The sequence below is a fragment of the Herpailurus yagouaroundi genome, unplaced genomic scaffold (assembly GCF_014898765.1).
Source record: "Herpailurus yagouaroundi ecotype Mexico unplaced genomic scaffold, PumYag 182, whole genome shotgun sequence".
In the NCBI taxonomy this organism is placed as follows: Eukaryota; Metazoa; Chordata; class Mammalia; order Carnivora; family Felidae; genus Herpailurus; species Herpailurus yagouaroundi.
The window spans coordinates 47,457,779-47,484,826 of record NW_024412413.1 but is presented as its reverse complement, the minus strand read 5'-3'; the positions used below and the strand labels follow the sequence as shown (position 1 = coordinate 47,484,826).

Below are 27,048 nucleotides of genomic sequence, written 5' to 3'. Positions count from 1 at the left end.
TGTTATTCTTTCCTTTCCTCTTTTTCTTTCTTTCCTCCTCCCTCCTTTTCCTTTCCTTTCCTTTCCTTTCTTTTCCTTTTCCTTCCTGTCCCTTCCCTTCCCTTCCTTTTCCTTTCCTTCCCTTCCTTTTCTTTCCCTGACCCTGCTTTTGCTTTTGCGTTTGCGTTTGCTTTTGCTTTTCTCCTGCCCTGGATCAGATAATTTTTTGTTTCATCGTAGTACCCATTCCCAGACTGGTGCTGCATTTGGAGAGCAGACTATTAACACTCTTACCTTTCTTCTTTTGCTTAAGTCATGTAAGAATAATTAGTATTTTCACTGATGTGTAATTTCTGTGTTGAAGCACACAAAACAAAAATGAAATTCTACATATTCATGTTTTCTCCTCTCTTTCTCTGACTGACACACACACACACACACACACACACACACACACACACACACATTGAGTGTGGGAAAATCTTGTATTAATGAGTGCATTTCTGTTTTCCTTTGAGGCATTTCATATATTTAGTTTTGCTTTCAAACAGTAAAGCCTCTTAAACAATATTAGCATATTTTTTATTCTGTACAGCTAATTTCAGTTTTGGAATTTTAGGAGTTTGTAATTGGTTTGGATGATAAATGTTTACAAAACATGTCAAAATTAGACTTTGCTTTGTATCCATTGAGTTGATTTATGTGTGTGTAATTCGATGAGAGGTAACCCTGGTTGTGTCTGGTTATCTGGTTATTTTCTCCTGAAATTTTATTGTATTGTCTAGGTTTCATGCCATTTGCCCATGTTTATCCTTTCTTAGAGTTGGAATTCAGTAGTAATGGTCCTTTAAAGAGAATTAAATGTATTCTTCTTAACTTTTGCAAAACAAACTTTAAAAATTTCATCTGTGGAGTCATAATTTGCAGACTAAAGTGCTTTCTTCCACAATTACTTTTGTATTATAAAACTCCCCCCAAAAAACCACTTCTTCCTGTTAAAGACTACTTAGGGGTTTGGTGGATAGGCATGTGAGGTTCTAGTCCCTGAAATTACATTCAGAATTACAGAATAGCTTTTATGAGATCCACCAGGGAGTACATTACTAAAGAAGATTAAGTATGTTCTAACAAAATAATAAACCTTTAAAAATATCTTTCTGTATTTCACACCTACAGAGATGAATAGTCCCAAAACATATAGCAAAACAGTAAAGCTGTCATCAGAGTGTTGTTCATTTTTAACTAAATAGCTTTTTCTCAGACCTCAAAAGGAAGAATGGTTAAATAGTTGAGTTTCTTAAAAATTTAACAGGGAACCTCAGATATAAAGCAATTATTAAATAAATTTGGTTATTAAAGATTGCAGCATATCAGTTTACCCTTTGTCTGCTGATAAACAGTAGTAACTACAGTATTTCAGTTTGAAATGAGAAGTAAAAGAAATTGTTTATTTCTTATTTATAATTGAAGAAAATACCCTTATTTGTAATGAGTATACAAGACATGTCAAATTTGATGTCTTTCCCCAAAATTTTTGCAAAAAGATGTAGTCACCATGTATTCAAGTCTTCACAAATGTCTTCCATCATGACATTTCAGTTTACTTTGGACTACAAAGTACCACTGGGGGAAGACACATTGACCTTAAATAACCTAGTTAGTTGATAGATGTGGAAACTCCATAGAGGTCATCCTAAGGAAACAAAATTAGCATGGGGGCGTCTGCCTGGCTCAGTCAGTAGAGCATGGGAATTGATGCTTGATCTCAGAATTGTGATTTTGAGCCCTATGTTGGGTGGAGAGATAACTTAAAAAATAAAGAATGGGGGCGCCGGGGTAGCTCAGTTGGTTGAGTGTCCACCTTCAGCTTAGGTCGTGATCTCCTGGCTTATGAGTTCAAACCTCACGTCGGGCTCTGTGCTGACAGCTCAGAGCTTGGAACCTGCTTCAGATTCTGTGTCTCCCTCTGTCTCTGCCCCTCCCCTGCACACGTTCTGGCTCTCTGTCTCTCAAAAATGAATGAACATCAAAAAATTTTTTTAAATAATAATAGTAATAAAAAGAATGAATTGTGAAGACTATTGTCTAGTGCTGCCTTCAAAAAAAGAATTAACACAAGGGTGCCTGCCTTGCTCAGTCAGTAGAGCATGTGAGTCTTGATATCAGGTTCGTGAGTTTGAGCCCTATGTTGGGTATAGAGATTACAAAACTTAAAAAAAAAAAATTAGCACAGATTTAGTAATTATTTGTATTGGCATGGGCTCAAAATTACTAGCGTTGGAGGTGATCAAGATTTAAAAAGCAAAAGAGTAATAATATAATAATAGATTATATAACAAAAATCATAAATTTACACCAGGATGATGACTGAAACAATTATCTTACTGTTACAAGAGTGGGTACTTGTGGCTTGAGATAAAGTTTCCAGTTTCCCATTACATACTGACTTTAATAGTGCTGTATCTCAATAAATTTAGATTGTGAGTGAAGATGATATGCTCTGGAAAACAGATCATTTACACAGTGGATACAGTGATGACAGAGACAATAATATTGAAGATGGATGTGAAGATTTTTAATAACTAAGCCCAAAGTTGAATTTAAAAACAATCTTTGTATGGGAAAGTATATATTGGGTTGTAATTTTTCAAGAATAAGTGATGTTTATTTCTTTTAACGTAAGTGGAATTATTGCATAAGATTGGCTTTATTAAATTTCTCCTCTTATTTTATGTGCCTGGAAGCAAAAATTTAATACTGTAATTTTATAGTCAGATTTCCGACTTTTTCACATGCCCTGTTAGCCCTTCCGTAGTCAATCTGTTTCTTTATCTTAGCATTGCTTCCTTCATTTTCTTTTTTCCTTATAGGAGTTTGGTAAAGCATGACATTTTCTAAAATATTACTCTTGATAAAAGCAATATTTTTGTTTAGGTGACAAACAGCATGTTTGGTGCTTCAAGAAAGAAGTTTGTAGAGGGGGTCGACAGTGACTACCATGATGAAAACATGTACTACAGCCAGTCTTCTATGTTTCCACATCGGTCAGAAAAAGATGTAAGTTAATCAGTTATATTGTGTTTACTTAGCAGTGTATGTCTGTGTCCTTCTGGTTCCTGAAAAATAGTATATGAATTGCAAAATACCGTCTTTAATCGAGTGACTGTATTTTAGGCCCAGTGCTACACCCTGGGGATACAATGGCCTATGGGAGCTTACATTCTAATGGAAGATAAAATGTCCTATAATTCTTAAGTTGGGATATGGTAATACTGTGGTAGGAAGTACTCAAAATCCTCTGGTAAACATGGTATTCTAGATTATCAGTTTTTTTAACTTGTGAAGTAACTTGTTTTAATATTAAAATATACACATAGAGTAGAAAGCAGATTTGCACAGATTTAAAGATGTAATGGCAAGATTTAGTGAAACCTTACCTTTGCTCTTTAATCTTCAGGGTGTAATCCTAAGCTTCAGTTAGTAAGAGTATCTCCTCTGTTCATCTGTAGAGATGCTACTACAGAAAAATTTTGGAAGAACTGTATTCAAACATAGATGGTATGTTATAGAGGTGTGAATTAAGTGCTTTGGAAGGCTAGTAGTTCAGTAATCCCGTTTGGAATGAAAGGATTTCACACAGCCAAGTCATAATTAGCAAATTGATAAAATATTTTTAAATCAATTAATTGTTTTCAAATTCTAGTAAGCCTCTTTAAATTATACACTATATACTACAGTAGTTAAACCAGTTGCATTTTTGTATTTGTACCCACCCACCCTTTTTCTCTTTTCAACCCTTTATAAACTTGGCTATTCCTAATTTCCCTATCTATATAACAATCTATTCTAGTTAATAACCTAATGGGATTGTTACTGATATTTAAAGCACTGATAAAATTCTAAGATCTGTAAGAAATGCTCTCATTTTTCATTAAAGTCGACCATTAGTAAATTAATTCCTGTGTCTTACAAGCAGTTTTTACCCCCTCCTATTTTGATGCAACTCCCCTTTATTTTTGTTTGAAAATTGTGTCATTTTGGCAACAGTGTCAGTTGTGTTATTAGGACTCTTTTCAAAATATGTGGTGACTTCATAATTAGTGTGCAGTTTAACAGCTGATAGAATAGTGTCATCTCATTAATTTTCTGTTACCTTACTGCTCTTCTAACTGTTTGCTCTTGGATATAAATTATAATTGAGTTACGTTTTACTTAAGTTTCTATGTTTACGTCTTGGTCTTGTAGTTGAAGAATTTGGAATATCTTCTGGCTAATGTTGGTTGCAAAAACTATAACACTAATCCACGTGTATATTACTATGATTGTATAGGGAAAGTTAAGTCTGATGAAAAAAAATGGTAGTAGAATATTACTTATTGAAGAAAAGCACTCATTCTGATTAGGAAGATATGAAGCTTTCAAACAAATCTGGAATAAAATACGTACAGAGAATGACAGAGATGTATGCCTTCTAGAGAACAGAAATGCTATATATCCGAGGTTTTTAGTCACCATTATTAAATACACTCACATATGTTGGTTACCATTCCTGTTCAGTTGTTTGTCACAAAAATAACACAATGATTTGCTTTAGAAAACTTGTTTTTTTAATTAAGAAGGTAATGAGACATAAGAAATTAGGCTCTAAGCCTAACACTTATATGTGTTTGGATCTTGGCTTTGCCTGTTACCAAGGACTTCTCCAAGCCTCTGTTTTTTTCTCCTTTAAGCTGGGACAAATTTCTACTGTTGCTGGTACTTTTTTTAATAACAAAATAGTACCAGAGGTATTATACAGATTTTTAAAAACATGCATGAGAAGGGAGAAGAAAAATTACCCATAATTTTGCTGATCAGGAATAATTTTCTGCTAAAATTTTGATTTAATACATTAAATATTTTTACTTTAAAAATGTTATCATGTAAATCTCGAACATATTAACATATTTTCCACTAGAAAGTTTGTACCAGTTTTTACCCTGAGCAACACTTTCCATGCCCTCAAAAATACCAGCTGTTAGTTACCTCTAAGTCTTTGCAGTATACAGAAGAAACTCACTGTCTTAAAATATATTAAGACATTGTTAAATTTACACACATAGGCATGCACACACTCAAACACACATGGTAACATGTCTTTTCCATGTAGTTACTGGCCATTTGTATTTCTTCCTTTGTGGATTACCTATTTTTGTCCCATTTTCTATTTTTCTATTGAGATGGTAAGTCTTGTTTATTTGTTAGTGTTCTCCATAAATTAAGATTAATAGACCCTTGTGCTCCATTACAAATACTTTTCCCAGTTTTTTTTGCTTACAGTTTAGGGAATGGTTTTTAAATGTAAAAATATCTATCATTCTTACTGAATTTGACTCCTCAGTGCTTTATTTTTTATGCTTTTATGTTTTTGAGATCATACTTAGACTTTTTCCAGCTATTTTCTTCTGGCATTTTTGTGCTTCATTATTCACATGTAACTTAGCTCCCTTAGAAATATATTTTAGTTTGAAGTGTGAATATTGGTGCCTGGATCTCCACCCGGCACTCCTCCCACCCTTTCAGGTTATCCAATATCCAGTTGTCCCAACACCATTTATAATTTAGATCACAGGTTAGAAAACTTTCCCATAAAGGACCAGATAGTAAATATTTTAGGGTTTATAGGCCAAGAGGCAAAATAAAGAATATTATGTAGGTATTTATATAACCATTTAAAAAGTAAAAAAAAAATTTTTTTTAGTTCACACACCCTACAGATATAAGCTTTGTGCTGGATTTGGCCTGCAGGCAGGAATCTGCCCAGCCCTGAGTTAGACCATTCATCTAAGGCTAATTGAAATCCTCCCTGCATATGTATTAATGTCTGATTGGGCCTGTTTCTAAACTCTTGTTCTGTTTCTCATGCTGATTCTGTGGCAGAACTGCAACATAGTTGAATTGCTGTAGCTTTATAGACAATTTTCACATCTTAGTCAGGTAAGGTCTTTCACATCCTTCTTTATAAAATATTTTTGACTATTGCACATTTATACCTATGGTTACCTTCTTTTAGAAGTCTGGTGTCTGTCTTCTGTTGTTCTGATGCCATTTTTTAATAAGTAGGGTTTTATGGTTGCCATTTTTGTTACATTTTTCTCATTGGTTTTTACTGATAGAATAGTTTGTATTTATTTTATAACCAACTACCTTACAAAACTCTTACTAGTTTTTGTTGATTGGGAACAGGGGCTCTGCAAGTCCTACTGTATGATTTTATATCTCACTCACATGATTTACTAACCAGGTGTCCTTGGGCAATTTAGTCTCTTTGTGTCTCAGTTTTTTAATCTATAAGATAAGAATAACAGTATATGATTCATAGGTGGTTATAAGGATTGAATGAATAAACATATGCAAAACTTTCAGAAGACCAGATAGTAAATATTAAATAAATTTTGCTACTAATATGAACAATAATAATATTATTATTCCATTTGATTGTCTTGGGTTTTTTACATAGTTATGTATATCATCTGCAAATAACAATTATTTTACTATAAAACTATTGAGGAGAAAGCTTTTAAACGTAACAAATAGATGAGATAATTTTGTAATTTTTTTCTGTCTGGGAACAGTGAGAAAATAATTTCAAATTCTTATTTATGATAAAGAAAAACTGACCAGTGATTGAGTGAATCTGTATGCCATTTATTTTAAAAAGTCCTGGGGCAGCTGGATGGCTAAGTCGATCCAGTGCCGACTTCAGCTCAGGTCACGATCTCATGGTTTGTGAGTTCGAGCCTCGTGTAGGGCTCTGTGCTGATGGCTTGGAGCCTGGGGCCTGCTTCAGATTCTGTGTCTCCCTCTCTCTCTGCCCCTCCCCTGCTCATGCTCTGTCTCTCGGGAATAAATAAATGTTAAAATTTTTTTTTAAAAAAGTCCTAATGTACCCTATCCATATAGTATAAAATGTAAGTATCATATGCATGGTTGTAGAAGTATTTGGGAAGCTGTTCTTTATGTGATTGTGTACTAATTAAATTGCTAAGTAGTTCTTCAGGACTACTTATTTTCCAAGGCCTTTTATTTCAAGAGATGCTTGTGTATGGATATGTCTTTGTATAGAATGCTGAATTTGCTATTTTGATGTATAAACACCATTTTATAAATATTACAGATATGTTATTTAAGCGTTTTCACAAGATTAAATAAATTAGAGGTAGATATGGGCTTGATTTCTATTTTAGTATAATTATTTTCTTTTTTTAAAAATTATTTTCTATTTGGGGACATTATGGAAGATGAAAAACATTCATATAAGATGTCAATAGACAGCTCTTTGGGGATAATATAATCTAAACAGCTTAGAGTTATTGTTTAAATATATTTGTATTTGAATTGCTAGTCTATTTTCTAGTCATGTGAGTCTGTGCACTCAATTGATAATTCTTAAGCATAATCATTTTAGAAGCACAAACTCACGGGAACTCCTTTTCCCTTGCTTTAATATATGCTGTAAAGACACGAAATGTGACACCTGTTCCTTTTTAAAAAGCTCTTAAAACTGATAAGAGTAGGCCACTTTCTTATTTTGACAAACAGCAACCATTTTGAACTCATACCTAGCTTTTGTACTTGTGTTAGCCTACAGTAATTATGGCTGCTAGGATTTCTTTCAGACCAATTAATAACCAGTATTTCATTAAAACCTATTTATAAACTTGTATTATTATAAAATAAATTATTGTTGTCATCATCATTATTAGTATTAACTACATGTTGGAGTCCTGCTTGGCTGACTGTCCAGTTCATTAATTACACTCACATTCCTTTCTACCTGAAGACCTTGGTGTCCTTTTTGTTGTTGTTGTTTTGTTTTGTTTGTTTTTCGGATCTTCACATGGTTCTGTCTCACTATTATCTCTCACTATATCTACTAAAATGCCTTCCCTGAGAAGAAGCCGTCTCTCTTTGCCTAAGTAGCTTTGTGTATACTATCAGTACTACTCCTACTGTATCCTTCAAGATTCTTTCTTGCACTTTCATAATCATAGCATCTCTGTATTTGAAATACATCTTCATTAATTGTTTATTATCCTCTCTACTCCATTAGAATTTAGGCCTAGTTTACTGCTGTGTTCTTAGAACACATATATAATAATGCGTATGAGTTAGTAGGCTGTCAGTGAGTTTTTGTTAAAGAAAGGGAGGGAAAGGAGTTGATATTGAAAAATAACAGTTAAGATTATTTGCAGATATTATTACCTAAAAAACCTCAAAAATCGCCTTTAAAACTTTAATTGAAAATGTGAATGTGTATAAATGTGTGAAATTTTTATGACAGTGATAACCTGATAGAGTTAAATGTAAATAATAAATAAATCAGACTGTACTCTAAAGAAACTGGAATTAAATATCAAACCATTTGAAGGGAACGCTCTAAAACCCTTTACATTCATGGGCAGTCACATAATCTTCAAACTCCATATTTTAAAGATAAAAGCTTATTATTAAGGGGGGGTTAAAATGATATAAGATATATCAAATTGTGATATATGTACAAAAAGAATCACAAAATGTTTCATCTCAATAATAATAATAAAAATTCATGGAGGGGTGTCTGGATGGCTCAGTTTGTTAGGCATCTGACTTCAGCTCAGGTCATGATCTCACAGTTTATGGATTTGAGCCCTGCATCAGGCTCTGTGCTATCAGCCTGCTTCAGGCCTGCTTCAGACCCTATGTCTCCCTCTCTCTCTGCCCCTCCCCTGCTTGTGCTCTCTTTCTCTCTCTCAAAAATAAATAAACATTAAAAAATATTTTTTTAATGTTAAAAAAATTCATAGTTAGAATGATATTTTATTTCTACATACTAGTAAGGAAGCTTTGTTTTTCATGGAAGAATAGCCAGTCTCTGAGGGAGTATTGAAGTAATTGCTGTAGAACTATATAATTAATTCAAACTTCATAGAAAACTATTTAGAAATGGATATTAAAAAAACCTTTTAGAAATGTGAACATTTTTTGAATTAGTCATATGCCTTCCTATATATTTGGCTAAAATTCAGATAATATTAAGATGTTCATTGCCATACTTTGAATTTGAATATTAAATGTTCTGTAGGAATTTACATTGACTCTCGTAGCATGCATTATACTTTTTGTAAATGCTCTTTTTAATATTTTTTTTATTTGAGAAAGAGCATGCAAGCAGGGGACAGGCAAAGGGAGTGAGAGAGAGAATCCAAAGTAGGCTCCACACTCAGCACAGAGCCCAATGTAGGGCTCGATCCCATGACCCTGGGATCATGAACTGAGCTGCAATCAAGAGTCGGACACTCAACCAACTGAGCCACCCGGGCGCCCCCAACAGTGCTTTGTAAAACTTAATGTTTTAGTCAAAATTATTTGAAATAACCAGTAAACCCATAACTTGTTTTTATCTGATTCATAAGGTACAAGGTCCTGTGACTTATTGACTATTTTAAGTTTTTCTGATTATTCCCTCTCTTCTTCCTTCTTATTTTGGTCTTTTGTGTTATCTTCTTACAGTTTCTCTTTTTGTGTCTGTTTGCTAGATTTCGTTCTGACTTCAGTGTTTTCATTTTTTAAACTGTACTGTTTTTAATTTTAAAATGTTCTTCAGATTCTGTCATAGGTTGAGAACTTCTTTTCTGTTATGTTTTTTTCCTGTTTGTAGATATATAGTCAAAGTTATACTTCTTTGTTACTTTTGTGCTGGATTAATAGCAGCATGTTAGGAACTGTTCTGTCCATACCTTTACGTATATTATACAGTGAATTTTTTTTAAGGATATTTAAAAACTTGTTTCAATTTTTAATTGCTTTTGTGATCAGGGAATTTTTTATTTAACCAAAATTTCCTGCATTTTGAAGACATTTGTTATTAGAAAATAAATTCTTGACAAAACTGATTTTAGTGTTTAATATGTTTTGTGAGTGAAGGTGCATTTATTGAAGGGAATAATGGAGAGGTGGTCACTGTTGAGAAGCAGAGAATAATTAACACCTTTGTGTTGTTATGGATTGCTGGCAGGAGCCACATTTGTTTATTATTAAATTTTTAACTATCTATTTTCATACATATTTTTAAAACAAAAAATTTTTAGACTTTTTTTGGTCATGGATTTCAGAGTTGTATCTTGTAAATACAACTGTATCTTTTAAATACGGTGTCTAATTTATCGATTTTCTTAACATTGTATATAATAAAGGATTAAACGGGTTTTTTGTGGGTCACGGAAATAATTAAATCACATTACTATTTCTTCTAGCTGCTTCCTGGTTTTTGTTGTTGGTTGACTGCAGTGTGTTTTATAGACTGTTTGAAAAATGAGAAAGACTGATTGAAATGGTTTTGGACTGGGAACATGGTAACCTTGTTGGTTTCAGCATTCTACTGATTGTGTGACATTTAATTTTTTTCTACCATTTCCCCCATCTGTGAACATAAGTTCTTATTTTGCCTGGAATTTGTGATGATGAACTTCTTTCTTTAGCTTCTTAGACAAAAATTAATATAAATGTAGGGTACTTTTCAATAAGTTCCCCAAAGGCTGAATGACCCTCTGCCTGCTGTTAAAGGGAGTCCTGCATTGGGAGGAAAATTAGATTATTAGCAGCAGTTGCTACCATTTACTGAGCACTTACTATGTGCCATATCTTATCTCATTTAATCTTCACTTCAACTCTATGAGGTAGGTAGTGTTACTTCCATCTTACAGGAAAGGAACAATGGCCCGGCTCTCCCATAGGTAAGTGGCAGAACCAGGATTCAAACCTAGATTTTTTTTTCTGACTCCAAAGCTGGGCTTATGTTGCATTCCCTACTGTAATGTGCCTATTGATCTAAAGTTTCACATTTTTCTAAGAAATTTATATTATTAACTTTCAGCATTTAAAATATATGTAAGTTTTCTGTTGTCTGTTAATTATAGTTCTTGCTGTGTCATGGTACATTTCTTACACATTTTCTTTGCCCTTATAAATAGCATTTCTATCCATTCACGTTCCTTTATTGTGTGTTAATACATTTTTAGCACTGACATATTTCATGAAGCATGCTCTCAGAGTTTAAAAATACATACCATTAGGAACTAGTTTTATAAGAAATCATACATTTGTATTTTTGACGTTTTGAGGCAGTCATTTTAATATCTGTTTGCGTAGCTAATTAATGCTTATTTTACATGGATGTTTTGAAGGTTATAAACTCTTAAGTTTAATAAAACTACTTTCCTATTCCTGTAGAGTATCGTTAGTACTAACTTTCTTCATGTTCTCTCACACATAGAGAAAAGGGTAATATTTATTATGTCACACTGGTAAATGGGTCACCCTACTGCTCTTGGTCTCCAGTACTTGACTCAGGGAGCCATGCCCCTCTCTACCTTCATGCTGTGCCTCCCTCCCTCAGCCTCCTGCTATTGTGAGGGCTGATATCTTGGCATATCTGTAATTTCTGTGGGTATGTAAATTTTGTGAGAAAGTGGACGAAAATGTCTCTTTGGAGTTATGTATTTAGTAAACATAATTTTATATTTAGTAAACATAAATTTCTGGGAAAAGTAAAATTTTTAAGAGGTCCTTCTAAAAGGTCCACATTGTGGATCATTCTGAGACATGTATTCATATTTTCCGATCTCTTATATTTGAAGCTTTTGGAAACTACTCTTTTATTTGTACATTGATAAGAGAAAATCATGATTTTAAGTATTTTATATAAGCCTTTTATCTTCTGTCACCAACTAAAGCTTTATTATATGTTACACATTTTTTTTATTTTTTTTTTTTTTTTTTTTTTTGTAATTTGGAAATGAGCCTTTTAAGGTGCTTAAAATATTTCCAGTTAGTTGGCAACAGTAATGATGATTGTATCTAACAAAAGAACTTGATCAGGCATAAAATGCGTATTCTTTTAGTTTGATTGGTTAGATGGTGTACCCTCTGGATTTGAGAAGGAATATTTATAAGGTTTGAGGCTTTTTAAAAAAATTTTTTTTCTATATTTAGATACTATTTTCTGAGTAGTGTGTTACTCAGCCCTACCTCAGGAGAGTGATGTATATCATTAGTTTAAAACTATTGTATGAAAGTTTTTGTGAATTTTTGAATAATTTGAACACCTCAGAATTTTGACATGAAAATAGCATGAAATGTGCATTGTAAATTCTCTATGTAAGTATTGCTACTTCTGATTTCCCTAAGTAGTCGATATCAGCACACTTCTTCACTGGATACCAGAGTGGCCTGATAGTTCCCTGTCTGGTGACTCTTTACCCTCTTCCTTTTCTGTAAACCTCAACCATTTCAGCAGGACATCAAAGAAAGTTGCTTCTGCCCCAGAGTGCCTCTCTTTTATAGTCCCACTTCTGCTGTTCTGGCTTAGTAACTTATGTCTCCATACATTTTTGCTGTTGGAATTATCATCCTAGGGCACAGTTTGATCAAGTCACTTCCTTGTTTAATATTTTTTCTCTTTGTTGCCATAGGTGGTAGTCATCTGGCCCCAGCATATTCTTTTATTTTCCATTCTTCTGTGTATGCCCAAATGCGCATAGGCGTATAAGCCCCACCTCCCTTCACTAATTACATGTTATGAAATCACTGGTGTTTTTTATTTTGTTTGTATTCTAATCCTGTCACTAACTTTCATCATACTTTTACTCACTGCGTATTCTCAGCCTGGAAGATCCTTCATCTGTACCCACATCAGATGTTACTGCTCTATAAAATATTCCTGTTACCTCACCCTCATTTAGAGTTATCTTCCTCTGGTGATACTTCAGAGCATTTACTGCATTGTACCTTAGAGTATAATTAGGTGTGTAATTCATTCGCTTCTACTAGAGTGTAACTCTTAAGATGATATGGCCCAAGGTTTATATAGTTAAATTATTTTGGTGGTTGCTTAATATAAGAGAATACACAAACATACACTTAAGTGTACACATTTTTATTTACTCATTTTATCTACTTTGTGTATAACACTGCCACATGCAGTGCCCAGTCTCTGTGAGGAAATAAAAAATGAATATATATAACATGTTCCATGAATATATAACATGCCTTCAAAGAATTTATATTCTACTAGGAAAAAAAGACACTGATGCAATAAATTGAAAGACGTTGATAAGTGCCAAAGTCACATCACTCACTCACCGTATACATTATATACTATGTCTATATGTAGTATATGTAGTATATGCATATGTATATGTAAGTATTTTGTATATGTAACTTACAAGTTACATATACTTACAAGTATATGTAAGTAATTTTGACTTGTCCTTTGGTATTGGGCCCTCTGCCCACTTACTATATGATTGTATGCATGTTTGTTACATTTTTCTACCCATTTGATACACATCAACTATTTGCAAATATAAATGTTAGGAAATATTCTTACAAAATATAAAACTTTCCTACTTAGGTAATTTTACTTTCAACTTTTAATAAACTGAATTTAGAATTTAGCTTAGTATATTATCTAAGAATCAAGTAATTTCACTGACACATGTATAGAGGCTGACTTTTTGAGATGCTGCCTTCATGGTTTTGTTAGCCTAGTTTTTTGTTTTTGTTTTAAGTGAAATAATGATGCTGCTGTAGTTTTATTTGGAGTAACTTGAAACAAAACTTGTAGTAATCAGAAATTAGTTTTATAGGTACATTTTGATTTCATCCAATTGTGATATTTTCTCTAGAAACATGGAATTCATTATGTAATACTTGTTTTGTGATGTTTTGAAGAATGAGAAATGTGTGTTGACTCTTCCATTATGATATATTGTACAGATTTGTAAAGTGTAAATGCATTGCTCTGTGTACTTTCTTTACGCTCTAATATAATTAATTTGTTTCTAGATGCTGGCATCACCATCTACGTCAGGTCAGCTGTCTCAGTTTGGGGCAAGTTTATACGGGCAACAAAGTAAGAATTTTGTATTTATTCTGGGATACTTGATTTAACACAAAAATAACTACCAAGTAAAGAACAATCAGTGCTGCCCTTGTGGGTCAGTTCTAGGATTTGAAAGAAAAGATTTTTAATTTTCGATTTTCCTTATTTCACTCACATAGCAAAACTTATTATTTCAGACCTAATTCAAAATTTGTTGTTATCTGGATATAGGATAGATTGAAATTTATTTTTACATCTTTTGTATCTGTACATTCCTTTGTTAGTACAGTGTTTTTTGAAGAAAAATTTGCTGAGCAAATAAATAATAGACATTCTCTGTGTTTTCAGTTAGAGGAAGTTAAAACATTTTTTGTTTGGTCAGTTGAGTGGATTGTTTTGTTTGTGTTTTTTGGCTTTTTTATTAATGAAAGACCATAACAATTTGTGAAATGTTCTCTTTGTTTAGCACGTATTTCTTCTTTCACTTTAGCTCAGTCTGGATATAGAACATATGTTTTTGACTCACAGTTCAATGCTTTTTCCAAATATAAGATTGAATTTCTTTTTAAGTACGGTAATGCTTTTATACCGCTTAGCACAGTGCCTGGCGCATAGTAAGCGCTCAATAAATGTTAGCTATGATTATCACATAAAATTTTTATAAAACTAAGTAATAAAATCTTCCAATTTTTTTCAAATTAATTGTCCACACTGTTAAATATTAATAAGATTTTATTATCTCTAATTTTCTAAGATTTTATTATCTGATTAATGTCAGAGACTGATGTCTCATCTCTGTTAATAGAAGGGGAGTGTTAAAAGGGATATAAATTCCCACCAAAGATTACAGAAATAAAGTAACTGGAGGAGACAGTATGCTCACTGAGGATCTTAAGCAGCTTCAAATAAAAATCAGTTATTTGATTTGGGACCCTTTCCCAGTATAATAAGCAAAATTTTGATAGGTATCAGAATAGTTCGTCAGACCACTTTATTGTTCAAATTTATTTTGAAGGTTAGCAGAAGGAGGAACTTATTTTGTTAGACAAATATAGCTTCCATCTACTTTATTCTTCCTTCCTCTTTTGCTGTGGGGTGCAATTTTGTTAATACAGAATTAGTAAATAAAATTATTAATTGCATATAGATATTAGCACTTTTCCTGTAGTCATGTAGAAAATATTTTTTAAAAAGCTTTACATTGCATAAAAGAGGTGTTGCTTACTTATCCACAAATGTTCATTCTAATTGTTGAGGGGATGTTATTAGCTAGTAACTTGTTTCATTTAGCCTGTGTTTTAGTATGAAACCTACTACTTTCACTGTTCTGGCAGTCTTTACCATGAAAATATCTAGTTATTTTAAAGCTACCCTTATCTCTATAGAGTAACTGCAAAGAACTTACTTTGTTTTCTTTTTAAAGCCCACAATTTATCACAGCAGAAAGTAGATATGGAATGGAGAAAAATGATACTTGAGAAGCTAAGGTTATTTATGAAGGAGAATGGCAATTATTTTACAGTATAATCAGCTATATGGACTTCTAAAATCTGCTGTAATTTTTTACCCTGCAAATGTGAAATTGTAATTGGGTTAAGATATGGAATGGGTTAATGTTTGAAATACAGTTTTTTATTGGTATCAGACACTTAATTAACTTCTTTATGTGTGTAAAATGGTTGTGTTAATTATTAAGAGTATACAAAGATTAATGAATGAACAAAGTTGTTTTCATTAGATAAAGTATTTTGTACTTGGTCATTTAAAGAGAAATCACATATGACAGATATTTCCTGTTGGAATTTAGTGTAGTAAATGGCTGTATTCCTCCTGTAGCATTGGCGAACCAGCATTTTCAATGCATGACTCAGTCTTTTAACTAAGACATTGTAGGTATTAGTCTACAGAAAAATTGACCCTTAGGTCAACTGGAACTGAAATGTCTCAAGTCAGGGTACAGTTATTCCTTTCCAGGGTACAGATCTGGAAGGTACAGCTAGTGAAAAAAAGACAGGGGCTGGATTCCCAGTCTCTGTTCATTAGGATAGACCCGAAAGGGCCAAATATGTCATTTAGCTGCTAAGTAGTCTGAACACACACCTTGTCAGAGAGAACACCAGCTACCCTGTGGGACTTGAGGCTCTGGGTTTCAGTAGTATAAATTAGTCAGAATGTTAATACTTGAGAAGCTAACCTCAACAAAGGATAGTGAGATAGAAGGAATAGTAGGTGGGATAGATTAGTGACATTCTTCTTATGGTAACTAATTCTAATTGTGCATTAGGCTTGATATAACTTGCCTCCAAAGTGTATTAAATACTACCATTCACTCTGTATTCAGATTGGCAAAGTTCAGCAGGAATTTGTACCATTAAAATGGAGGTCTACCATCTGTTTTGTGTTCTTTTTTTAATTTTTATTTCTTTAACATTTATTCATTTCTGACAGAGACAGAGCGTGAGTAGGGGAAGAGCAGAGAGAGAGGGAGATGCAGAATCTGAAGCAGGCTCCAGACTCTGGGCTGTCAGCAGAAAGCCCGATGTGGGGCTTGAACTCATGAGCCATGAGATCATGACCTGAGCTGAAGTCGGACATTTATTTAACTGACTGAGCTACCCAGGCACCCCGTGTTTTGTGTTCTTGATGATTACAGAGGTTAGAGGTGGAGAAGGAAGAGTAGCCTCCAAAACTGACACTCACAGAGATTAAACAAGGGAGGACGTTCCTCTTGGAATGGATACGGGCCTGGTGAAGCCTACATTTTGCCTGATCTGTGTGGAAGTAATTGTGTAGTACATAAGGGTACCTAGAAGATGCTGGACTAGGGGCTTGTATGATCATAGGTTCCAGTATAGTCTGACTGTATCCAAATATGTAACTTACTTTTCATCTACGAGTTCATGTGAATACTGTGCATTAAATGATAGCTATAGAAGCTATTGAATGGAATCTTGTGTTCAAGTTGCATAATGTTCTCTACTTGTCATCTTTGCGTGTGTAAGATTTTGGGTATGCCTTATAGGTTTAAAGACCCCCTTGGGCTTCCCAAAGCTACCAACTAGTTTGGAATTAACAAGGAACCAGGAATTAATCTCTCCGCAATATTCAGCGCATTGAAATTAAATGGTAGTAAAATTGGAGTGACTTCTTCTTTCTTACCAAAAAGATTTAGAACTTTGGAGAATTGGACAGAAGGGAAACTACTATTTACTGAGTGCTTCCTATATTATAGGCACATAGGTTAACTAACTCTCAGGATGAATCCATGATAAATATTTGTATCTGAATTCTCTGAGGACCTGGGTCATTTGCTGGGGAAAGAAATAAATTTGTCTTTCTGGGATCTGGACTCCTGACTTGAGAGCAGTTGGCACATTCTCATGCTTTGAACAATATCCTCCTGTTTTAAGAACACCTAGATGAAGGCTGTTTTGTTTTGTGGAGAACCAGAGCACAGGTGGGTGATTGAGAAGTGGTGCTGTTGACAGTGTATTTAGGCAGATGACACATTTCAGAAAATTATAGGACCATTTAACAGATACTTGAATTAATACTAAATGCTCTGGGAGTTCTTGTTCTCAAGAACATGTTATAGTTGGGGAGGTCAAGACATTTATATGTAAAATGTTACATAACAGCCTACAATGCTAATACATAGGTTAAAAAGTATTGTGTTGAATGGTATGGACAGATTTAGGGTTTAGAGAGAAAAAAGTACAGTAAGCTTCAAAAAGAAGATAGGAATTGAGTTTAATTGGAACTTACTGAGTGCCTACCATAAAATGAATGGCATAATGTTGCCTAGTGCAGATATGTGGTAGAAGAGGTCATTCTGCTGTATATACACTGTATGTACAGTGTACCTACTGCTGTGATGTTACTGCCTTTATTTATTACATGTCTTTACTGCCTTTGTATCCTCTGTATTCTGTACATCTCAGGCACTCAGTAAATGTTTATAGAATGCATGTTGAGCAAGCTGTAGTTAATCTGGTAGATAAGTACACAAGGTATTTTATTACAAAGCAGAGGAGGAAGGACCGAGTTTTCTGGCTGTTTCAGAGGTGGGAGTAATCACGTATCTTGGGAGAATGATCAGGAAAGCATTTACAAATGAAGTCATGTTTAACATTGGCCTTAAACAGACTGTGGGGTAAGGTTGTTCTAGTGGTGGGAGCAACACCTACAGCATGGGGTAATTTGGGGGCAGTCTAGTTTATCAAGGCAAGGGAAACCTCTTAGGCTATTACATTGGTTTCATTCAAGAAGTATGATCTTTATAGTTCTGTGGGATATATCTCAAGATCTTTACCATTTTTCAAGGTCAAGAACACAAGCATACAGTTTTCCTGCAGAAAACAACGATTTTGTGAAAACCATTACTTCATTAGACTGTAAGTTTATTTTCACCTTTAGGACCACCTGTTGACTTTTTTTTTTTTTTTTTTTTTGCATAGGTGTGTTTCACATCCCACCTCACCCACCCCCAGAAAGTTAATACTTACTGCATATTTACTATGTGTATGGTGCTATTTTAAGTACTTTATAGGAATTAACTCATTTCATCTTCACAACTGTCCCAAGAGAGGTTAAGGGATTTGCCCAAGGTTTTACAGGCAGTAAGTACTAGAGCCAGGATTCTATTACTTAGTAAGTGTAACTGTGTGAACATCAGTTGAGAACAGAAGTTTCTTTGAATCCTGGACGTTACATATTACTTACTGAATGTCATGACCCTAGATAGTGGGCTGTTAGCACATAATAGAAACAACAAATGTTAAATCCACAGATTTAAAGAGTTTTCTGACCAGGGCATGGTAGTACTATTTAGTTGGCTACTTCTACCATGGGTGAAATATTATTCCAGGATGTAAGAGTATGGCAAATAATAAAGATCTTGTTTTCATGGAGCTTATATTTTAATGGGGAAAAAATAATTGTGCAGAAAACTAGGAAATAATATGATTCTGGTAGTAAGCACTATAATAATTAAGTCAGGTTAAGGGATGAGTGGATGGAATTAGTATTTCACATGGAGCAGTCAAAGAAGTTATCTCTGAGGAGGTGATATTTGAATGGAAACTTGAATGTTGAAAAAGGGACATCTTTGAAAAGATCTGGGGGATCTTTGGAAAGATCAGGTACAGACGACAGCAAATGGAGCCTCATCAGAATGTAAGAATGAACTTAATGAGTTAAAGGAAGAGTGAGAGGGCCAGTGTAATGAACAAAGAAAGTAGAAGATTAATGGGGTAGCAGGTGTCAGATCATGGAGTCTTGTAGAGATTTTATAAAGACTTTGGATTTATTCTAAGTTTAATGGAAGGATTTTAAGATACAGTTTCATTTTTAAAAGATCACTTTGCTCTGTAGCAAAGGGACTGAGTGGTGAGGGCCAAATGATAAGAAGAGAAAGACAGTGCTACTGCTGCAGCATTCCAGGCAGGAAAATAGGCTTGGGCCGGGGATGGAGGTGTTAGGAAGCGGTCAGATTTGGGATATTTTGGAGATAGAGCTAATATGATTTGGTGATGTAGGATGTGAAAGAGACAGACCAAAGATTTCTAAAGTTTGAGACCTGCATTACTTTGTGAATGGGTGTCATGAATCTAGAGTGGGAACTTAGGTTGAGGAGGAGTAAGCTAAATGTTGTCAGGTACTCTCAGCTGGTTCCAATATAGCAGCAGCTTTTTTCATAGTTGAGAATGGCGAAGCCAGTTAACTCCATCCATGTTTCTTTCTTGTTCCATACATCCTTAGTACCCAGAAGCAAGCCCATTCCTCCTCCACGCTATATATCACTTGTCCTCATTTTCATACATCTTATTGTTTTCTCATACTGAATTGTTACAATGTTTTTACCCACCTGACTCATCATCACCACCATCAAATACCTGACTAGATCTCTTTCATTATTTTAATTCATGTTCTATCTCCTCCAGAAATATTTTCTGATGCCAAATCCATTTTACTTTCATATCTGAGTTAGTGGTTCCTCCCATATATATCAGGGCACACTGTGTATAGTGTAAACACCTGTTTTGTGGCATTTAAAAAAAAAATCTATACTTCAACAGAATAAGAGAAGGGAAAGTATTCTAGGTTGGGAGATGGATATGAATAAAAGTTCAGGGACAGATTTGGAGAGAAGACCAGGGAAAAAAGGAAGATTGTTCAATGAAGCTGTGGGGGGAAGCAAAGATTAGAAGAATCTTTTGGGTCATGACAGAGAATTTTAAAAGACTAAACTGTGATTGGATTTAATACTATAGGACAGTGATTCTCAACTCTGGCTGTACCCCTAAAAACACCTCGAGAATTTTTAAAATCCCACTGGCCATGAATTGCCTGGATTCAGACTAAGTGACAATTTCTGGGTAGGGGACCCAGATTTTAAAGTTCCCCAGGTGATGTAAGCGTTAGCAACTACTATAAGAAGTGGAAAATAATTGGTTGAAAGTAAGAGTCAAGAAATTGAATCATTATATTCTTCATTATTTGTGATCTTGGGTAGGTAACTTAATTCCTAATGTTCTTTATCTGTAACTTTGTTGGATGATCTCTGTGGAGACTTTCCTATTTCTAAAATCGTTTGATTTTAATGAAGGAAAATGTATAACAAAATTATGTTGCAGGGAAGATTAATCAGCTAAGTGCAGGGCAGATTGGAGGTAAGAAGATATGAGGACAAATTGGAGGTTAGAAGGTGGTTATTCATTGTTAGTGTGGGCAGGACAGTGAGTTCCTAGGAGAAGCTAGTTGCTTTGGAAATGGAAAAGGGGGCACATTAAGCCCTCTTGCACCAATTCATAGATTTTCTACCCTTTCCTTAATAAAGATTTCAGGAGACTTCATTTAAGTGTGAGTGTTCAAAGGTTTGGTTGCTATGACTAGTTATTTTTCTTGTAACTTGTATTATTAATACTTGTTTTTAGCAAAATATTGAATAAAGGATGGCATATTTTGCCATAAAGTACTTAACGGATGTGCTCTTAACCAGTTGTGCAGTGGAAATAATTCATAGAAACATTTCTTAGATCATACTCTCTTGGATTTCTGAAAAATGATCAATAAAAAATTGAATTCATTCTCTGTTTAGCACCCTGCCAAATTAGAGGTAGGAATCTACTTGGAGTATGTTCATATATTTCTCCTAATACTGTATTATTCTTTATTAGCAATTTGTCAAATTGAAAGAAAAATTTGATTCAGAACTATAAAGTTTTTAACTACTTTTTAACTTTTTGTTCATTCTTTTATACCTCATAATATTTTTTACCTGTTATAGTTATTTTATGCCAAATTTTTTATGAGATCTTTTTTCCCCCACTTCTTCTTTAGATTACACATCTTCTTCTTGGTATAGTATTTTGGAGAGGGGTTTTTTTTGTGATTGTTTCTAATTATATCATTAAAAGAGTAGTTTTCCCTCTTTGACCTTACCCAGTTGTAATTGACTCATGTTACTCAAATTTAATGATTTAGTATATTTTGTTTCCTAAAAATAAGTCTTTGTATGTTCCTATTCAGTGATACTCTCTCTGTTTTAAAAGAATTCAGTTTTTAATTGAATTTGAAATAGCTTGATTAGTAAGTTATTCAAAGCTTGATGATCCAGTTTGAAAATGATGCACTCCTCTTATTTTTCATAACTACCTCGTTCAAAAAAATGCAACTCAGACTGATTGAACTTACCTGTTTTATGAAATTCAAGAGTGTTAAAGGAAAAATAAAAGTAAACACTGATCTTTGAGTTTATGTCATACTGTCTTCCTCCATTCTCAGCACTATAAATTAACTCGTGTGCCAGTAGCCAGTCGACTAAATAAATAACCATAACCATAGCCATTCTTGTTTCTGTCTCCAAAAGTTTTTTGCTAATGTTCAGATAATCTGTAGTCTCTAAGATATTTCTGAAGTTCTAAATTTTCATAATACAGCATAGAATATGTATATGAAGGATTGAAGTAAACAAATCTTAATGAGTCTTTAGTAAGGTATACTGATTATTAGAAAAGAGCGAAAGGATACTTGATTTTTTTAGAAAGTGTATGTTTATTTATAGTGCTGAAAGTATAAGAGTGAAAAAGAAAGGGAAAGTAAAATTAGAACTAAAACTTGACAGGTATAAAGACAGGAAGAAAGAAGATGGAGGGAAAAGATGAAGGGATGGAGGTTTAGAAAAATTTTGAAGAGAGGTAAATATTTTGGGGGGGGTAAGGCAAAAAAAAAAATAGAGGTGTCTCAAATTGGTAGACACTCACAAAGAGTGTTCACTTAGTGTTATGTTGGGCTCACATAGGGTTTCCATGAAGAACACTAGGAGTTAAGAGATCTAAATTCTAATCTTGGTTCTTTGTGTCACCTTGGAAAAGTCAGTTAACTCATCTGAGCTCAGATTCCTCATCTGTAAAATGCGAACATTGGACTAGGTGATCTTTAAGGTCCCTTCTGGCCCTAAAATTGTGTAATATTTCTTGGTGGTCAGTAATTGTGTGAAACACATTCCTGTTGTTAATTCACAGCTATTGCTGATTTTAGGACAGCATATTTGGGGAAAAGGATGTAAACTCCCTAAGGGTAGGAGCCTTTTCTGTCTTGTTCACTGCTGTATCCCCAGCAGCTAGCACAGTAGTTGGCACATAGGAGGCACTCAATAAATGTTTGTTGAATGAGTGATATGAAAAGTATCACTTTGGTGGTTCCTTATGGGAGCATCTAGAGGTCCTAGAGGGAAACTAGAGTGGATGAAGAGAAGGAAAAGACTGATTTCTTCTGAAGAAATCTTATATGGCTGATTTTTAATCTCTTGTTTTTCCTTATTTTGTCCTGATTCAGAGAAAGTGTCTGCAGCTAGTGGTATATTAATGGTCACAAAACTTTTAGTGACCATACATACATATGGTGAACTACACCAACATATAATCTAAGCCAGTTAGTTCCCTTCATGTCACCTAAAGAAAAACAGAACCAGCCTCTGTTCCTCATGGAACCTGTCTGAAAAGAGTACACATAGAATATATTGAGTTGGTTTATTGGCTTCATTCACTTGGGAAGCCACGTTAGGCTACAAGCCAAGTACTGAGGCCCCCAGATTCCCGTGAAATCTTTGTGATCCACTGGTATCCTTGGGATAGAAGATAGTACGTTGTTATGCCAAAGATAAATTTTTCAAAAGTTCTTGAGGTAAAACATTCAGAAAATATATTTACTCTAATTTTTTGGAGGTTATAGTTTCAAAATATTCAGGTCCTTGAAATTCTGGCTCCTGAAGTTAGACCAAAAAGGGAAGAAAAGAGTCACTTTAAATCCCTAGCACTAAAGCAATCTGTGTATTCATTAGCTCTCTCCATCTTATCACTTTTATTTAACTTCCAGTTCAGAGTAAGTTTAGTTGACTGACAGGCAATTTCACAGCTGACTAGAAATAGAAAGCACCAAAAAGTGTGGGTCAGGAAGATGGAAGCATTCATAGATAGATGTGATAACTGGTGACAGCAGGACATCCTTAATCTGAATGGGGAAAGGGCAGAGAATCTAAACACCTAGAATATCAGATATCCCTGATAACTTCTGAATCATTAAGAAATTAATAATTTATATTTCACATTAACAGAAGTTAGGAAATCTGTCAGACATTTCTGAAATAAGTTTATCCCAGTTAATTTTTTCTGTTTTGTAGCTGAATGCTAAAACTTCAGTAGTCTGTAAAATGTACCTGTTGGAATACATGCATCCTTGCATCTGGCCCCAGAAGTACCAGATAATTATATACAGGGTCATTGTACTTTGGAAACTTTTAAATGTTTTAAATTCTTGTCTCTTATATCAGCTTGAGTTTTTTTTTTTTTTAACAGTTGCTGACATTTTATGTTAGATTTGTAAAAATTGTAATGTTGAGAAGTATGTATGTATAAATAGTAGAGATTTCTTAAATGTGTTTTAAAAGGCTCATATAAAAATTAAAGCTACATCAGCAAGGTGGGGTTAAATGTCTGTGTTCCTCAGTTTTGATTTAAAACATAAAAACATAAAACTGCAAATTTCTTAAAGCCATATTTGTACAAAATGTTTTTATTGAGACATAAGTCATCTAATTTGTTAAAACCTTTGGCAGACGTAGTCTATTGTAAAATAGAAATATGAAAGATACAAATATGAAGGCGATATCCATTCATAATATTAAATTTCAGACTAGAACCTTTTTGTTAAAATCAGATTCCATTTGGAGTGAATTGAATATATCCATTTAAAACTTGCATATTCTATTACATGTTAGGTCATTTAAAAATGTTTTAAATTGCCAACTCCAGAAGATGGATAACAATTTCATTCCTGATGGCAATGAATTTCCTTCTTCTGAATTTTTTTAATAGGTGCACTAGGCCTTCCAATGAGGGGGATGAGCAACAATACCCCTCAGTTAAATCGCAGCTTATCACAAGGCACTCAGTTACCGAGCCACGTCACGCCAACAACAGGGGTACCAACAATGTCACTTCACACGCCTCCATCTCCAAGCAGGTATTTATTGATGGACCAGAATATTTCTCAAAATGTATCTTTGTAGAGTAAGCAACTTTCTAGTTTTTAATAAGATAACTAATTATTTGATTTTTCTGGTTCAGTGCCTTTCACTGAGGAAAAGAAAGTTAATACCCTGTGCTCCTTTTATTTCATTGCAAATTGATAAGTATAGTGTAAGATGTTCTTATCCTGCATCTAGCATACTGGTTGTCAGCTGGGTGGGTATCAAGGGTTAAATCACCACCTGGGGACCTTTATCAGAAGCCAGCTCTCTTCCTCAAAAGAGGATGTGTAATTTAAAATCATCCCTCAGATAATTCTGATTATTGCTCCCTCAACACACATTCATTGTTCTAGTGAGTAAAACAAAACAAGATTACATAGACAATGCATATTAGCATGAAGAAGATAGAATGGCATACATTTCGAATGAACTTATTTTAAATATATGTGTGAAATACATTTGTATTATTTTATATCATAGTCACAGCAATAATTTTCTCCTCTTAAATATCACGTTACATTAGTTCTGCCGTAATTTACCCAATTTCTTGTTGGTTTTACTTTTCTTTTCAAAGAGCTAGAATGACCAGACAAAATAAGTAATGAAAATTAGCAGTGTAATTTGAAAGTGTATTTGAGGTTCTGGGGTCAGGCTGATTGATTATTTACAGAGAATTTTAATGAGTGATTGTAGAGAGCTTATTTAGTATAATGGACTTCTTTTTCAGGGGTATTTTGCCTATGAATCCTAGGAATATGATGAACCACTCCCAGGTTGGTCAGGGCATTGGAATTCCTAGCAGGACAAATAGCATGAGCAGTTCAGGGTTAGGTAGCCCCAACAGAAGCTCGCCAAGCATAATATGTATGCCAAAGCAGCAGCCTTCTCGACAGCCTTTTACTGTGAACAGGTAAGATGTTTATTGATAATGTGTATAATTGTCTTTCTGGGTGTTTTCAGATTTGCCTTTTCGTATTCAACATTCTGTTTCTTGAGTCTTGGCTTCTGTCTCATAAGTATGTTTCATTGTATTTTTATGACCAAAGATTCTCTTTGTGTTACACATTACAACTTTAATCCTCCCCAAACTAAAGGCATGTTCTTTTGAAAATCAGTTTGATTGTAGAAAGCACATTAAAGCTTTTTGTTGTTGTTAGAAAAGAATTGTTCTTAAGTTGCCACCAGGCAAATTTTTATTGATAGGTCCTTCCTCTGTTAAATGAGGCTGGCCACTTAATGTGGTAAGAGTTCCAGACTTATGAATAGTACCAGGGATATGTTTGACTATTACTGCCTTGCTTCACTTATGCTTTGGTTCAGTACCTTTTCAACTAAAACTCAGTTTGGTGGTTTGGAGACTTAGTAACCAGAGACTTTTTAAGACTACATCTACAATATTTGAAAATAGTGTCATGTCCTGGGGTTTAAAACAAGATGAGCTGTGTGCTTTATACACCTTTTTGTACTGTCCATTTGCATGTTTACTATGCAGATAATAATGACATTATGAAGACCAGTTGTCCATCTTGTTAAGATTTTTAAGCTGTTCAGATAATTTATATGAGAGTGATGACTACAGTACAAGGCTTTGTATCTTGCAAAAATAGCATTTAAGTCTGCCATTTTTTTTAAAAAATGGGGAACTGTGGGAGGAAAAAGATCTTGACCTATTTGCTATCATCTTACCCATTTAATTCACTTTATCTGTTACTTGTAAAATCTGGATTCAAATAGGTTATTAACACATTTCCTGTTTGATCTTCATCCCATAAACTCCAGTTCTTTTATTTAGATTTATGAGTATTTCTCTTAATAATTTTACTGCTTTTACTTTTTTTAAAAAATTATTATCATAAAGGGTTATTCAAAATTCTTATCTCCTTGATAGCTTCCTAATCATACACTTCTTGGGCTTTATCACATCTTTTCTTACAGTATTGTTCATTAAATGTATGTTTATATTTTTGCCTTTCCATATTTTTTTCACATTTTAATTGTTTTTTAAAAATACATTGCTTATAAATTGTCAATGAAACATGGGTTTCTAAAACCCTGCTTACTAGTTTTGGTAAATTGTATTTGTTACAGAATGTCTCCATCCCTTAGTACTTATTCAATGTGTGAAGGTACCTAGGTCACCAACATTGCTCACTTGCTATGAAACAAGTATTTTTAATGGCTTTCCTTCTCTTCTCTAGAGTATTGTTTGATCAGCTCCAGATTTTGTGAAAACACTGTTTGGCCATAGTTAGTTTTACAGATTTAAGTGAAAAAACAAAAACAAAAAACCCTGTCATCTTCAAACACTTTAACCCTACTCATAACACTGATACACTCTTTTATCAGATTATTTGATGGTAAAGATGCCTACTTTCATTGTAGAATTTGCATTAACAGCTCTTTTTGACATTCTTAATTACTTCTGGCCTTGCCTTAAGTTCAGACTTGTTTTTGTTTTCTCATGTTTAGGCTTGTGCAAAAAAGGTAGGCGTTTGTAACTATTTACCACGTACCAATTGTGCACTGCTTTAGAATGGAGGGCACTATGGAGAGAGTTGGTTTTTCTTTTAAGTAGCTGAAAGATAAACTATATTTAGATAAGAATGATGTGTTTTAGAGCACTAAATTCAGTTAA

At 33.9% G+C, this 27,048-nt stretch overlaps 1 protein-coding gene across 4 annotated transcripts in view; it reads left to right on the top strand.

The window, feature by feature from the left end:
- The window catches only part of CNOT2 (CCR4-NOT transcription complex subunit 2), a 132,111-nt gene that overhangs the window by 83,851 nt on the left and 21,212 nt on the right, over positions 1-27,048 (top strand). For 2 of the 4 annotated variants that reach the window (XM_040491436.1, XM_040491435.1), the window contains exons 3-6: positions 2,914-3,036; positions 13,846-13,912; positions 24,259-24,406; positions 25,141-25,323. In XM_040491436.1, coding sequence (XP_040347370.1) covers positions 2,914-3,036; positions 13,846-13,912; positions 24,259-24,406; positions 25,141-25,323 — 521 coding nt within the window. Of the gene's footprint in view, positions 1-2,913; positions 3,037-13,845; positions 13,913-24,258; positions 24,407-25,140; positions 25,324-27,048 lie in introns of those variants that run through there. The other 2 variants (XM_040491437.1, XM_040491438.1) reach the window with 2 other exon arrangements.